This window comes from Castor canadensis, chromosome 6, assembly GCF_047511655.1.
Source record: "Castor canadensis chromosome 6, mCasCan1.hap1v2, whole genome shotgun sequence".
Lineage (NCBI taxonomy): Eukaryota > Metazoa > Chordata > Mammalia > Rodentia > Castoridae > Castor > Castor canadensis.
Genome location: NC_133391.1, coordinates 5,365,867 through 5,382,669, shown reverse-complemented (window position 1 = coordinate 5,382,669; position 16,803 = coordinate 5,365,867). Strand labels below are relative to the sequence as shown.

The 16,803-nt window shown below is 37.7% G+C and overlaps 1 protein-coding gene and 1 pseudogene across 1 annotated transcript in view; one reads left to right on the top strand and one right to left on the bottom strand.

The window, feature by feature from the left end:
* Positions 1-16,803, top strand: part of LOC141424244 (cytochrome P450 3A4-like) — a 148,369-nt pseudogene that overhangs the window by 65,964 nt on the left and 65,602 nt on the right.
* Positions 1-16,803, bottom strand: part of LOC109701918 (cytochrome P450 3A11-like) — a 33,695-nt gene that overhangs the window by 12,090 nt on the left and 4,802 nt on the right. Inside the window, exons 4-10 of the mRNA XM_020187359.2 lie at positions 15,922-16,021; positions 13,791-13,904; positions 13,456-13,544; positions 9,112-9,260; positions 5,573-5,700; positions 4,135-4,201; positions 1,306-1,466 (exon numbers count right to left, since the gene is read on the bottom strand). Coding sequence (XP_020042948.2) covers positions 1,306-1,466; positions 4,135-4,201; positions 5,573-5,700; positions 9,112-9,260; positions 13,456-13,544; positions 13,791-13,904; positions 15,922-16,021 — 808 coding nt within the window. The remainder of the gene's footprint in view (positions 1-1,305; positions 1,467-4,134; positions 4,202-5,572; positions 5,701-9,111; positions 9,261-13,455; positions 13,545-13,790; positions 13,905-15,921; positions 16,022-16,803) is intronic.

Here is a 16,803-nt window from a genome sequence, read left to right as displayed (position 1 = left end):
AGAAAACACATGAAAAAATGCTCACCATCTCTAGCAATAAAGGAAATGCAAATTAAAACCACACTAAGATTCCACCTCACCCCTGTTAGAATAGCCATCATCAGCAACACCACCAACAACAGGTGTTGGCGAGGATGCAGGGAAAAAGGAACCCTCTTACATTGTTGGTGGGAATGTAGACTAGTACAACCACTCTGGAAAAAAATTTGGAGGCTACTTAAAAACTGGACATCGATCTACCATTTGATCCAGCAATACCACTCTTGGGGATATACCCAAAAGACTGTTACTCCAGAGGCACCTGCACATCCATGTTTATTGCGGCACTATTCACAATAGCCAAGTTATGGAAACAGCCAAGATGCCCCACCACTGACGAATGGATTAAGAAAATGTGGTATCTATACACAATGGAATTTTATGCAGCCATGAAGAAGAACGAAATGTTATCATTCGCTGGTAAATGGATGGAATTGGAGAACATCATTCTGAGTGAGCTTAGCCTGGCTCAAAAGACCAAAAATCGTATGTTCTCCCTCATATGTGGACATTAGATCAAGGGCAAACGCAACAAGTGGATTGGACTATGAGCACATGATAAAAGCGAGAGCACACAAGGGAGGGGTGAGGATAGGTAAGACACCTAAAAAACTAGCTAGCATTTGTTGCCCTTAATGCAGAGAAACTAAAGCAGATACCTTAAAGCAACTGAGGCCAATAGGAAAAGGGGACCAGGAACTAGAGAAAAGGTTAGATCAAAAAGAATTAACCTAGAAGGTAACACCCACGCACAGGAAATCAATATGAGTCAATGCCCTGTATAGCTATCCTTATCTCAACCAGCAAAACCCCTTGTTCCTTCCTATTATTGCTTATACTCTCTCTACAACAAAATTAGAGATAAGGGCAAAATAGTTTCTGCTGGGTATTGAGGGGTGGGAGCGGGAGGGGGTGGAGTGGGTGGTAAGGGAGGGGGTGGGGGCAGGGAGGAGAAATGAACCAAGCCTTGTATGCACATATGAATAATAAAAGAAAAATGAAAAAAAAATAAATAAAATAAAATTAGAATCTGCAGGAAAAAAAAAAAAAAAACAGGGCCAGCACTGTATTACAAAGATCTTACATTTCTGTGGATAGAATTCATTTCCTATTTGTCCCTTTGTTTCCCTCTTCAGCTCCTTCATAAATATTGAGAGTGAAAGATTCAATGCCTATTTTGTTGATAAATTCTCATTTACAGGGATGAGGAGGCATTCTTGTTCAGCCTTCCTCTCCTTGCTCCTTTTCCAGGTAACTTCCACTCACCTTATTGGGCAAAGCTGCATCAATCTCCTCCTGCAGTTTTGTCTGGACATCAGGGTGAGTGGCCAATGCATGCATAACGAAGGAGAGAATGCTGCTAGTTCCCTCATAGCCAGCAAAAATAAAGTTGATTGATTGGGCTGTGATCTCTAGATCAGTCAGAGCTAAAATGAAGAGAGGAAACACTGCAGATAAATAAGGTCAAGATAGATCATTCTTGATATTTAGACTTAGAGAATTCCAAAGGAAGCTCCCAAATAGCTAGGGAGAAACATGGGGAAACAAGGTCACACTGGGACTGCTTTTCATTCTGAAGTCTGCCACACATAACAAAATCTGAACCATTGATTTAAATCAGTTCCCCCAAAATCTATACTGTTCTTTTTCTTCAGCTTATCATTTTGCCATCCTACCACCAGCATAGCTGCACAATTTCAAGAGAAAGTATTTCTGTCTACCATACACAGTTTTAATATATAAGCCTAGGATAAACATGAAAGTACTTTAGCTGTAAGTAAAATGTGGGGTAGCTTTGTCCCTCAGGAAAAATCTAAATTATTCCAGCAAAAAAAAACAAGGGAAAATTAAGAGAGTTGGCATTCATGGTATGGAAAATTAATGGATCTTTCATGCAAACATGTCTGGTGGAACGTAAACAAACCATATTGGTATCAGAGCAACTTGCTACTCAAAATGAGGTACGTGGACCAGCAGCTGCAGCAGGATATGGGAGCTTGGTATGAATTCAGAATTTCAAATCCACCTATGTCTACCAAGTCAATATCTGAAGGTTCTTTCAATATGGTAATTTCTGTGCATACAACTTCACTGGGAATTCAGGGCATATAGGACCAGGTAATGGAAAACCTAGGGCACCAGTCTTCACAGAGAATCCTCTGTGAAGGATCTATGGAAACTAGAAAGACAGACAAAAATCTAAAAGACTGATGACTGACCCTTGTTTATGAATGGCATTGAAGTAAGAGAAGAAAGAATGTATCTACACAAGGACTTTGGTCATAAACGATGACACTCAGGATTCATGATCAGGATTTGAATTAGTCCTTTTATGTACTTGGGACCATTAAAAATAAATGTGGTACCCACTACACCCATGGAATTCAAAATTTTCAAAAATTGGCATGAGAAAAGTCTATAGAGTTCGGATTTACCCATAATGCATTCTGTCATGGTGCTGCTGACGAATTCTCCTATTAAACGTTTTCTCCCAGTTATCACAGACCTCATGCTACTGAATTGAATTGAACTATAAAGTCAGTGTTTAGTGCTTGGCTGACTCCTATTGTAGCCACATGTGAATATTTAAATTTACATTTAAGTTAAGAGCCATTGAAAGTACTGTTCTTTGGTGGTTCTAGCCATGTGTCAATATTTAATAGTCATGTGTGTCTAGATTTCATCATATTGATTGCCACAGAAAAAACATACTGCCTTGATCCCAGAAAGTTGATCAAACTAACAAAAATATTATTTCTCAGTTCTGTTTAAATATACTAGATCTTATTACATTTTTCTACTACAAAGACCTAGTAGTAAAAAAACTCCAAACAAATAAACAGGAAGAAGCATACAAAAGAACCCAACAAACCCAGTAGTCTTCACCACCCTAGCCACAAGATTTGGATTTCTAGCAACAATTTCTCACTAAAAGTAATTAAGGTTTCTTGGAGAAATGGCTGATGCCCTACTGTCTGGAGAAATAGAAGAGCAACTTGGAATATCTTATGCCAGAAAGAAAGTGTATGGTCATAAAATGACAGGTGGAAAGGACTCAGAACAATATGTTGTGATACAGAGAAGGATGTGTGTCATTGTAGATTTGTCAAAACATGCAGAAGGTACAAAAGCACTAATATAACCTATGGATCTGGGTAGTGATAATATCTCAATGTAGTTTCATCAATTCTAACACATCTACCACTCTGGTAGGGGAGGTTGATAATGGTAGAGTGAATGTGTATTTTGGGGTAGGAGAAGAGAAATCTCTATACAATTCCCCCAACTGCTATATAATTCCCACAATTCAAATATTCAAAAAGTGCTCAAAAATTAAAGTCTATTTTAACAACCAAAAGTTAAATAAAATAAGGACACATGAAGCCACATTAAAGATCTTCAAGTAGACAATTCTGAGATAATTTGAGATGAGAAATACTTATAAAAAGATAGTGAATTGAGAATATATAAGATTATACTGATTAAATAAATAAGTGACTATATTAACGATAAGCAAATAGGTAAGAAGGGAACACTCCTTACATTGGGTACTGATCACAAATGTAGAAGAAATGTGGACTGGAAAGTCATTATTTTGTAACCATTATATCGGTAATGATTTTTGTAAACACCCAGAGACAATAAAACTCTGAGAGTAAATAACAAAGAGGATATTTACAAACTCACAGAAGAGACTTATTCGTTATCCAAGGGAACGTAAACCTAGGGTGCACTTTCATCAGATATTCTCATCGTCAGTGTATGGACAGTACACATGATTCATGCAGATGCAAATTTATAGCTCAAGGCTCTGATTCAATGGATGAGAATCAACATTGGTGCTGATGTTGTTGATTCAAGACCACCAAGGTGTTCAAGGTAAGAAATGTATATTCATGGGTGCCCTTCAAGCTTTCAACAAGCTTATACATATGTGCTTCTAGAATATTCTATGGCTTCCATATGTGATATACCTGTGTGTGTGTTTCTGAAACTTGCCAGAAAATATCCTCTGATTGGAAATCGTGTATATTGTCATAACAACCCTGCCCTCTGAGCCTCCCCATCCATATATCATGAAGCATCCTTGGTTACCTTTATGGGATTCCATGTCTTTGGAATTCTGGGGATTCATCATCAGTTGAAGAAAATCCACTCTGTGCTGGAAGAAGGAAGAAATGTTGCAAAGAGACAAGGTCAATTGTTAGGGCAGAAGCGAATCAAGATGGCAGAATTTAACCTTCTTTCTGATAATATGCCCCATTTAAGTAAAAAAAAAATAAGACCATTGTTGCTTGAGTTATCAATGATCAAGCAATCTTGGGGAACAGGAAGTATCCCTGAGAGAAATCCAGCTGTCATGACCAGCAACTTTTGGGTTTTGTTCTCTGTGATCTTGGGCTTCTCTGGTTTCTGAACACAGACTCCTAGCCAGATAGTGACCACCTCCTCCTCCTGTCACAACTACTTCCTCAGGAAGAAGTCTTGGACTCAATCTTTTGTCTCCTGCTTTAATTCTTAAGCAATGGCCACACAGAGTAGTTTCCTTTCAGCTCTAGAGCTCAATGCCAACTTTTGTGTAAGATCTTTGAATATTCCTTCCATCCAAGAACTACAAAATTTAAGTAACATCAGGAACCCATCCTGCCTGTCTGTCTTCAAGACAGCACATATTTTCACCAGGCTGCATGTGACAAAGCTGGGTTTTTCAGGTGGTGGCTGCACTTGCCAGAAACACCACAGCCTCCTCCAGGTCAGGAGGGGCTCATATTTAAAATAGGTATCATGATAGGGTCTTCCATGATGAATGTGTCAAATTACAATGCTTGAAATTAAATGATTCTTTGACAACATAAGCTCTTGAGCATAATAATAGTAGTAAATATAATTTTAGGACATTAATTTTTGTTCTTTGACAATGTTTTTCTCTACTTTTGTTAACTTTATTAATTTTTAAATTGTACAACAGTTTATTGTGATAGTTCTGCACATGTATATTATGTCCATTCATCATATGCTCTTCCTCTATAACTCTTACTTCCCCATTTAAAACAATTTTAATGTGTTTCACTATTCTGTTTTCATGAAATGTATATAACATATTTCAGTACTCTAACAGGGCCTTCCATTCAAGAATGTGTTAATAAAGAGGATCAGAACTGAAATGAGTTTTGACAATAAAAGATCTGGGGACATGACAATAGCAGTAAATGTAAATTTCTAAACAGTAATTTTCATCTTTGACAATATTTTGAGGAGAAGAAAAGTGGCAAATTTTTTATTTCACCACTACTTGTGCCATGGCGCAGTAATTTTCCTTTCTATTGTTAACTGGTGAACTCTGTCTCGCTGCCTCATTCTCCATCAACTTCTCCAACCCCACCTGCTTCTTTCCCCCCAGAATATAAACACTTTCCTTCCCTAACCCCCTCAAAATACATAGGGAAGTGCAAACATCACATGTACACAGTCCAATCTTTAATCAAAATGTGAGCATCCTTATGAAACCACCACCACCACCACCACATTTTACCTTCTGGTCAGAATCTAGGCGATTTTCTTTCATGTTTTTTACAAATTTTTTGAAAAAATCTATAGAATCAGCCGGAAACAAGGTGATATTTAACATCTCATATATTTGGGTAAGGAATGGAAATAAAACTAGAAGGAAAGAGAAAATATAAACCTTACTGGAAATGCAAAATTTTACCAGGAGTAATTATAGCTTTCTGAAGGAATTAAATGACCAAAATGCATGAGGGTCTCAACCAAAATATTTTCTGCCTATGAAATTTATTTGGGCTTCAGGTCACTGGCTGAACAGGAGCAAATCACACCTAAAGCCTTCACCATGACTATGGAATCATTGCTCTTTTTTACATCTTTGGAGTACCAAATGAGCAGTGTTTCTTCTTCTACCCTTTTATCTGGACTTAACCTTTTCATCTGGCCTGTAGCCATTTGTATAAACAAGTTCATAGTCTGGTGCTCTAATTAACAGTACAATTCAAGGAAGAGCTGTCTTTTATCTGGACTCTTATCCATTTTCTGGACTCTTACCTTTTTATCTACACTCTTACCCTTTCACCTGGACTACAGCCATTTGTATAAACAAGTCAATAGTCTGGTGCTATAATTAATGGCACAATTCAGAGAAGAACAGTCTTTTATCTAGATTTATCTTTTTTCTGGACTGTGACCTTTTTTACTGGATTATTACCTTTTATCTGAACTACATCCATTTGTATAAACAAGTCAATAGTCTGGTGCTGTAATTAACAGCACAGTTCAAGGGAGAGCACTCACCATAGCAATAATATAGTTTATGTGCTTATACTATGATGCAGTAAAACCATAAAGGAAAAGAAGAGGGATATAAAATAAGTGGAAATTAATAAATACATCCTGATAAAAACAATGGAACAAAGAACTCAAATATCATTTGAAATTAATAAAAATAAAGACACAATATACCAAGCTTGTCAGATACAGGAAAGGCAGTACTTAGAGGTACTATAATTGTTTTAAAGATCTCAAATAAATAATCAAACTTTACACCATATATCACTAAAGAATTGGACAGAAAATGAAATCATAAAGTCAGCAGAAGAAGAAAGTAATGGAGACAAACAGGAAGACTCAGAGCCTTAGCCAACTACTGACCGCCAAGCCCACGTAGCACCAGCAATCTTGGGGTTAGAGGGGAAACAGGAGGGAACACATCAGGAGAGTAATGGACGGAAGATGAGGGCCAGAGATCGTAGGAAAACCCCTGCTCACCGACAGGGGGAATACAGTCTCCTGCTCAGCAAGGAGCAAATAATGACTTTTATTTTAAATTTTCTTCTAATTTTTTTATTCTTTTCATTCTCTGACTATATTCTCTTTCTCTGAAATAACTAAACTGTGTTTCATGTAATATTATTCACACATCTTCATATTTCATACCCTCTCTCCCTTCCATCCATCACCCCTCATTTTCACTCCTTAATTTTTATACCTACATCATGAATAATTTTTAAAGTCCTAGCTTACCCTGTAAGAACTCTAGTTTCTTATTTCTATACTGTTATTGGAAGATGTAAATGAGGTTTCTGATTTTGTTTTATTTCTTTTAGAGATATGTTTGGTCTTAAATCAGTGACTTGTTTATTGCTGTATGCACATATTCCTCTGAGTGATGGGGTGAGGGATATCCAACCTAACAAGAAATATGAAAAAATCTAGGAAATATGACTCTTCAAAAGTCTATAACACCTCAACAACTGAATCCAAAGATACAGAAATGGCTGAAATGCCAGACAAATAATTCAATGTTTACTTTTTACATGCTGAATTACTTCAGAGTATTCAAACAGAAAACCAAGTTATAGAATCAGGCTTGTGCCCATACACTGATGAATGGATTTTAAATGTTTTATGTATGTACTAAAGAATATTATTTTCCATAAAGGAAAATGAAATTATGTCATATTCAGGAAAATGGATGGAACTAGAGATGATCAAATTACATGAAGTAAGCAGACTCAGAACAACAAATATCACATGCTTTCTCTCATATGCAATCTAGATCTAAAGTAAAAAAATGAAAGGCCTTGAACATTTAAGGGTGACTGTTGGGGGATAACCAGTGGGAGGTAGTAGAGAGAAAAGAGAGGAAGGAATTGAGAATAGGACTGAAGCACATTATATGTATTGCATGTATAAAAAGGCCTAATGAAACCCATATGTAATTTAAAGAAAGTTAGAAAGGAGTGAGATAGAAGAGAGAGGTATAAGGAAGAGTAGGAGAAGGGTAAATTTGATCAAAGTATACTACAGGCATGCATGGAAATGTCACAATTTCCTCATTTTGTAAAATTAATATATAGTAATTGTTTAAACAGTGAAAAGATAGCTACAGAATAGGAGAAATGTCTGTAACGCATATATCTGGTAAAGGCTGGTATCTAGAATATATAAAGAAATCTTACATCTCGATAACAAAAACAAAAGCAATTCAGCTACACATTAGTAAAAGGTTTGAATAGACATTAAGCTATGAACCAGTTCAGGCTATAACATATATATACTTGGAAATATCACAATGAAACACCCTGTATAGCTAACATAAACAAACAAAAATATCATTTTTTTCCAAAAACAGAACAAGACTAGAAAACAGGTCCTGTCAGGGGTGTGTTAATAGCAGTCAGGGTGGAGGATACAAGAGAAAGGTGAAGGAGTGTGAATATGGTGGAATATTATGTACTCGTGTATGTAATTGGAGAAATGAAATTATTCCAGGAATGGGGGAGAATGATGGATGGGGCAAATTGAACTACCATGTATTGTAAGAACTTTTGTAAGTGTCACAATGTACCCCAAGTACAGTAATAATAAAAATAAAATAATAAAAAGAAGAAATTTAAATCCTCAGTATTGATCAGTATGATTAACATTAGGAAAATTCAAATGAAAAGTACAGTGTGAGACTACTTCAGACCTGCCAGGGGGAGGGCAGTGCTACAATCAAAAACATTAAAAAACCAAGTATTTGAATGGAGGCTGGCCAACTGAAGCCCTCATACATTCCTGCACGGAGCATAAAAGCATTACAGAAAACATTTTCTCAGTTCTTTAATAAGTTAAGCATAGACTTACTTTATAACTCAGCAAACTATCCCTGAGAACACACCCAGGAAACTTGAAAATAAAGGTTCAAGTACTCTCTTCTTTAAAATGTTCACTATTCACAATATTCAAAATGTAAAAATAAACCTGACTGCCCACCAATAGACATAAAGTATTAATTGCACACATAAAAAGTAAGTAATGACATAGGCTTCACATGGAAATATACTGCTAAACAAAACAAGGCAGGGGTACTTTAGGTCAAATGGGATTAGGGAAAGACAGAGACAAGGTTCAAGGTAACTCAGTTGGCAAAAGTGTGATGCAGGTGACAATGGTGAGTGTTCTCCACATTGTCTTCCATATTTTAAGCAAGTGAATTATAGGACATCTGAATTATGGCTCACTAAAGGGAGTCTGAGATGAGAGAGAGAGAGATAGAAGAAATAACTTACATACCCACAGAGAAAGACAATGGATCAAAAAAACTAAAGCTAAAGAGCTTCTTGGCTTTTTCCACAAAAGGGTCTTGTGGGTTGTTGAGAGAATCAACATTCACTCCAAATGAAGTACCGATGACCACGTCCATGCTGTAGGCCCCGAAGATGCTGAGTGGAGAAAGACCTTGAAAATTAGTATCTGCTCTTCTTCATGCAGTGTCAGAACCACCTGCTGGGCCATCTGATGGTCTATGGTCCCACCACACACACTGGTGAGATGTCAGTTCACCAGACGCCAGTGATCCAGCTGCCTTTGTTACAGGGCTGGCGGGGACACTAGAGAGATAGACTCACGCTCTGACACAAGGAGCTCAGTCACAAGAGACAGAAACCTAGAACCAGGAAAAATTACAGCATTGTGAGAATATGGATGATAACAGATTGTTGGCACTGTCCTTCAGCAGGACAAGGGTGGGATAAGTGACTCTTCTTAGGGGATGCAAAAAAGGGAATGTTGATAAAGTTCTTCCCTTCACAGAGAGTGTGCACCAGGAACAATTCCCAGTAGCTGCTCAATAGCAACACCCTGTCCTGAGTAGCCAGGAACATCACCTTCCTCCTCCAAACTCTCTGCTCAAGATTCTGATGCACCAGCTTTACCCCAACTCCAAGGAACTGAGGTTTCCCTGAAGGTGGAGGCATGAGTGTACCAAATAAAACACAAGAATATTCCCAATTTAAGTATCATAATAAACACCACCGGGAGGATACAGGTAGGAGGTAGAGCATTTGCTTAGTATGTGCAAGGTCCTGGTTTGATGCTCAGTATTGGGAAAATAACAACAAAACAAAAACAATAAGCAGAATGGAGTCACTGCTGAATTCTATCAGACATTTAAAGAAGAACTAATACCAACTCTCCTTAAACTGTTCCACAAAATAGAAAGGGAAGGAACACTGCCTAACTCATTCTATGAAGCCAATATTACTCTCATCCCAAAACCAGACAAAGACACCTCAAAAAAGGAGAATTATAGGCCAATTTCCTTAATGAACATTCATGCGAAAATCATTAATAAAATAATGGCAAACCGAATTCAACAACACATCAGAAATATCATTCACCATGACCAAGTCGGCTTCATCCCACAGGTGAAGGGATGGTTCAACATACAAAAATCAATAAATGTAATACAGCATGTCAATAAAAGAAAAGACAAAAACCACTTGATCATCTCAATAGATGCAGAAAAAGCCTGTGATAAGATCCAACACCATTTCATGATAAAAGCTCTAAGAAAACTAGGACTAGAAGGAATGTACCTCAACATTGTAAATGCTATTTATGACAAACATAAAGCCAACATAATACTTAACAATGAAAAACTGAAACCATTCCCTCTAAAATCAGGAACGAGACAAGGATGCCCACTATCCCCACTCCTACTCAACATAGTACTGGAATTCCTAACCAGAGCAATTAGGCAAGAAGAAGAAATTAAAGGAATACAAATAGGTAAAGAAACTGTCAAAATATCCTTATTTGCAGATGATATGAGCCTATACCTTAAAGACCAAAAAAACTCTACCCAAAAACTCTTAGACACCATAAAAGCTACAGCAAGGTGGCAGGATACAAAATCAACCTACAAAACCATTAGCTTTTCTATACAGCAACAATGAACAAACTGAGAAGGAATATATGAAAACAATTCCATTCACAATAGCCTCAAAAAAATCAAATGCCTAGGAGTAAATTTTTAAAAAGATGTGAGTGACCTCTACAAGGAGAATTACAAATTCATGAAGAAAGAGATCGAGGAAGACTACAGAAGATGGAAGGATCTCCTGTGCTCATGGATCGGTAGAACCAACATAGTAAAAATGGCTATACTACTGAAAGCAATCTACATGTTTGATGCAGTTCCCATCAAAATCCCAATGACTTTCATCACAGAGACTGAAAAATCTTCTCTAAAGTTCATTTGGAAACACAAGAGACTGTGAATAGCCAAGGCAATATTCAGCAAAAAAAGCAATGCTGGAGATATCACAATACCCAACTTCAAACTATATTACAAATCAATAGCAGTGAAAACAGCATGGTACTGGCAGAAAAACAGACATGAAGACCAATGGAACAGAATAGAAGATCCAGATATGAATCCACACAACTATACCCACCTCATTTTTGACAAAGGTGCCAAAAACATATGATGGAGAAAAGACAGCCTCTTCAACAAATGTTGCTGGGAAAAGTGGTTATTCATCTGCAAGAAACTGTTACTAGATCCATGTCTATCACCCTGTACTAGTATCAACTCAAAGTGGATCAAGGACCAAAATATCAGACCTGAAACTCTGAAGTTAGTACAGGAAGGAGCAGGAAACACTCTGGAACTAATAGGTATAGGCAAGGACTTCCTCAATACAACCCCAGCAGCCCAGCAACTAAGAGAAAAGATGGGACTTCATAAAATTAAAAAGTCTGCACAACAAAAGAAATGGTCTCTAAACTGAAGAGACCACCCACAGAGTGGGAGAAAATATTTGCCAGCTACACATCAGACAAAGGACTGATAACCAGAATATACAGGGAACTTAAGAAACTAAACTCTCCTAAAATCAATGAACCAATTAAAAATGGGCAACTGAACTTAATAGAACTTTCTCAAAACAAGAAATTCAAATGGCCAAAAAGCACATGAAAAAATGCTCACCATCTCTAGCCATAAAGGAAATGCAAATTAAAACCACACTAAGATTCCACCTCACCCCTGTTAGAATAGCCATCATCAAAAACACCACCAACAACATGTGTTGGCGAGGATGTGGGGGAAAAGGAACCCTCATACATTGCTGGTGGGAATGCAAGCTGGTACAACCACTCTGGAAAAAAAATTGGAGACTTCTTAAAAGTCTAAACATAGACCTGCCATATGATCCAGCAATCCCACTCCTGAGGACATACCCAAAAGAATGTAACACAGGTTACTCCAGGGGCACCTGCACACCCATGTTTATTGCAACACTATTCACAATAGCTAAGTTATGGAAACAACCAAGATGCCTTACTATTGATGAATGGATCAGGAAAATGTAATACTGTACACAGTGGAATTTTACTCAACCATGAAGAAGAATGAAATCTTATCATTTGCAGGTAAATGGATAGAATTCGAGAACATTATTCTGAGCGAGGTCAGCCAAGCTCCGAAGACCAAAAATCGTATGTTCTCCCTGATATGTGGACTTTAGATCTAGGGCAAATGCAGCAATGTGGTTGGACTGGGACCACATGACAAAGGGACAGCACATATGGGTGATATAGAAATAGGTAGAAAACCCAAAAACTGAAGCATTTGATGTCTCCACTCCAGAGGAGCTAATACAGAAATCTTAAAGCAACACAGGTTATCATGAGAAGGGGATCAGTGATCAGTTTAAAGATCAGTTAGAGTGAATTAACATGGATCATAACATGTGTACAAGAAAGCAATGCTAGGAATATTTCTGTATAGCTATCCTTAACTCAACTACCAAAAACACTTTGTCTTCCTTATTATGCTTGTCTCTTTTCTTCAACAAAACTAGTGATAAAGGCAGAACAGGACCTGCCTGTAACTGAGGGTGGAAGGGAGGAGAAGGTGGGAGAGAGGGTCAGGGGGGAGAACTGACCCAAACAATGTATGCACATGTGAATAAATGAATAAAAAAAACAGAAATGAAGCTCTCCAAAATTGATTTGTTTCTTCCTAGAATTAAATGACTTCTTGTCCCCAGCTGGCCTAGGTCAGGCTGTTTATATATGTGGTTTCTGCATAACTCAAAGTGGCCCAGTTTATACAATAAGTGATAGAACTGCACTGCCCAGTCTTTGTACAGCTTTTCTCTTTTGAGTTTGGAAGAAGGGGAAAATGAAGAAAATCTCAATGTCTAGTGCTTTGCTCTTCTCCTTTGCAAATCATGAGGAGTTTTGAGTTCTTGGAAGTTCCACATTGTAGTTTTCCCACCATGCCCACTGTCTAAATGCACAAAGTAAATTTCCCTTCTGCCATTCCCAGCCCTCTACAGTCACAACTTTGATGTAACGGTGTCTTCTTTCATCTAAAATATACAAGGTGACATATTCCCTGCTAAACTAATCTTCCCTTGGATACAAGGACAAAGACCACTTCATAGGCCCACACCTCACTGCCCTGCCTTCTCCTGGGAGTTACCACTTCTTTGAAGGCCCATTGATTGGCCACAACACACCTGCTTTCCTCTGGTCCCTGGAGAGCTCAATGGTGGGAATTTCAGTTCCATTGAACGAGGGTCTCCTGACAGAACTCAGAACACCAGCAGCTGCCCTGCTACTCACTCTTTGATGGTGACAGGCTCGCCTTTATCTGCCTCTCGCCTCAGGTTTTTCACCAAGGTGTTTCCATACTGTTCAATGATGGGGAACATCTGAGCACAAAACACAACACCACCTGTACTTCAGTGTGGAGATTAAAGTCCCAGAAAGACAAGACATCCCCAATCATGACACAAGAAGTGAGATTGTATGATGAATTTTTATAATGGGTCTTCTGCATACAAAGATGAGAGACCATTCTTACAAAGCCTCTTGGAAAAGGAACATGAACATAGTTTCTATCTTACCCCAGATTCATTCTTTAAAATTTCCCATGGAAAATCCTCTTATTTTATTACCTCCTTGAGTTTTCCACCAGTGAAGGTTGGAGACAGCAATGTTCGCATTCTCTTCCATACTTCATCCTTACTGAAAGTGAGTGCTTTACTCATGAATCCCAGTGGACCAGAATCCTAGAAACAAAGAAAAGTAGAATTTGTTTTACAAAGGTTGTGGAGCTATTCACAGTTGTAGGAAGTTTGCAAAACAGACATTGCTTATTTAAACAGTAGTCAGTGACTTTCTACTAGGAGCACATTATATGATCCATAAATATTGACCAAAATTGCCTTCCTTCTTGTTAGGGTGGGGGAGATACATGGCTGCCTGGTGTGGTTTGAAGCCAATATATTCCATTCTTGACTTGGATGCAAAAATGCAAATCCCTTTTGTGCTGGGGAAACTTTTAGATGGAGGAATAGAGGGAAGAAGTCCTAGTGCATCCTCCAAGGCTTACAAAGTAGAAATGGATTGGTGGCAGGTAGGGTATGGCCTTGGAAAACTTTTGCCTCAGGCCACGTCTATATGTTCATGTATCTGAAGCATGATCAATTTGAAAAAGGACAGCCTTGATGTGATGATTTTTAAAAAATCATAGTTAACTCTTTAAAAATTAGGGATTTATTTGTCATTCTGAAGGTATAATGGAGTTATGTGGAAATACTTTTACTCTAATACTTTATGCATGGACACAAAGAAAAGAAAGATAATTGCATTTCTCTGTTAGAAACTCTCTTTCATCTTCCATAGCTATATTTTGTTCTAAAATGGAGTCATCCAACCCTCCATTATGAAAGAACCTCAGAAGAATAGAAAAAGAGGGGAACTCCCTTCACATGACAAAGAGCACCTGTGAATAAAGCCTTCCGCTAAAATCACACTTATTGGGAAAGGCTGAAAATTTCCCCTTAAGACCAGCAACAATTCAAAAAAATCTGCTCTCACTACTCACATTCAACACCATTCTGTTTGTCCTTGGTAGTGCAAAAAGGCAAAATGAAATAGGAGGTATACAGATAGCACAGGAATATACAGAATCATCCCTACTTTCAGGTAATATCATTGTGCACACAGAACATCTCAAATCATATGCAAAAGAAATACTAATAGTAAGTGAGCTCAGCAGAGTTGTGAAACACAAAGTCAACAACAAATTCAATCCCATTTGTAGAGAGCAACAATATTTAGAAAATACTATTTACAAATACACCAAAACTAAATACTTTAAGGGTAAATCTAAAACACTTGTAGCTTTCCTAGACTGAAAGTCATGGATTTTTGGCCAAAGCAATTGAATAAAACTTCAAGAAATGGTGGCTGTGTTGAAGGATTGGAAGCCAACATAGTAATGATGAGATTTTTCTCCATATTTATCTGTATTTTTGTTTCATTTTTAATCAAAATCTCACCTAGAGTTTTCTAGACATAGACAAGTTATTCTGAGTTTGGATAGAAGAAAGGGCCAAAATGTCTAAAAGAATTGTGCAAAGAAATGAAGTGGGGAGAATCAGTCTACATAAAGTTAAGACTCACTATAGAGGGACAATAGTGAAAAAAAAAATGTGGTGTGGTAAACAGGAAACATACAATGGCCAACAGCAAAAGTTGTAGAGAATGAGAAACAGACTCCCCAAAATGGGCCTGACTAGTTTTTGACAATAGTGTAAGAAGAATCCATGGAGGGAACATTCAGGAGAGTTGGGAAAATCTTGATCAGACCTGACACAAAAAGCACAATATGTAAAAGGAAGAGTGGATGAACCCTGTAAACTATGCTTGGTGACTCTGGAAGACTTGCAAGAGGGCATTTCATGGTGAAGGACAGTTCTGTTTCTTGACTGTGTTGGTTTTTAAATCTAGACATGTGATAAAATTTGCACAGAGATACAAACACACAAACAAGGACATGAAAAACTGAAGAACACTGAGTCAGATCTGTGGGTTGTATCCACTTTTTATCATGGTAAGGGGAGTATGTTACACTTAAGCTTATGCAAGATATTCCCATTAAGATGAACATCATGAAGAGTACATAGAGGTTCCATGAACGTGGTTTTGTCAAGTTACTGTGAATCCATTATTATTTCAAAATAAAAACATAATAAATAATTTTAACAGAAAAGTTTAACATTTCAAAAAAGGGATGCCTACCGGCCTGTTTGTGAAGACAGAATAGCATTCTTTCACAAGCACTGATTTGATCATCTCTGGGTCTGTGATAACTAACATAGGCTGTCGACCTTCATAATACCTGTGAGGGGAAAACACAGCTAATTACACCACTTTAACAGAGTCAATTCTTCAGCTGAACTCACACCCTGGGATCCAGACATTGATTCTGACGTTACATAAACCATCTCTCTATTTGTACATACACAGCAATATTAGGTGAGTTCAATTATGGAATCTGATCACAGAAGCCACTTCATCAAAAAAAAGGCTGAAGTGGCTCAAGCAGGGAAGAAAATTGAAAGAAAAAATAGCTCTTCAGAGACATCATGGTAAGAAACAACATGTGACCTTCATTAAATCTAGGCGATTCATACACAAGTTGCATTTGCCACTCTCCTGAATTTTTGTATGTTTAAAATATTTTAATATATGGCCTGGATATATAGCTTAGTGGTAGACTGATCACCTAGAAGACACAATGCTCTGAGTTTGATCCTCTGCACTGCAAAATAAATAAAATATTTCAATGTCAAAAAATAAACACATCAGTGAATAGTTACAGACAAGCTAAGGAGTGCTCACAAGTAACAATGTTGCAAGGAGCAGTTACACGTGGGTCTTAGAATTGCAGTAGTGCATGATCTTGCTATTGGATCTCATGGTCTTTATTGGCCATGTCAACCCAGCAGATCCTCCTGCCAGCTCTGTGGTTTCCAAGGACTGATGAGGGAAGATGAAGAGGTAGGAAGGGGCAAAGCCTCCTCCCACCTGGTTGCAGTGCACAAGCACAGTGATGATGCCTCTTCCAAGGCTCTCATTAAACCTCCAACAACTGAAAGGGAATGACAGGTCCCCTTTAGT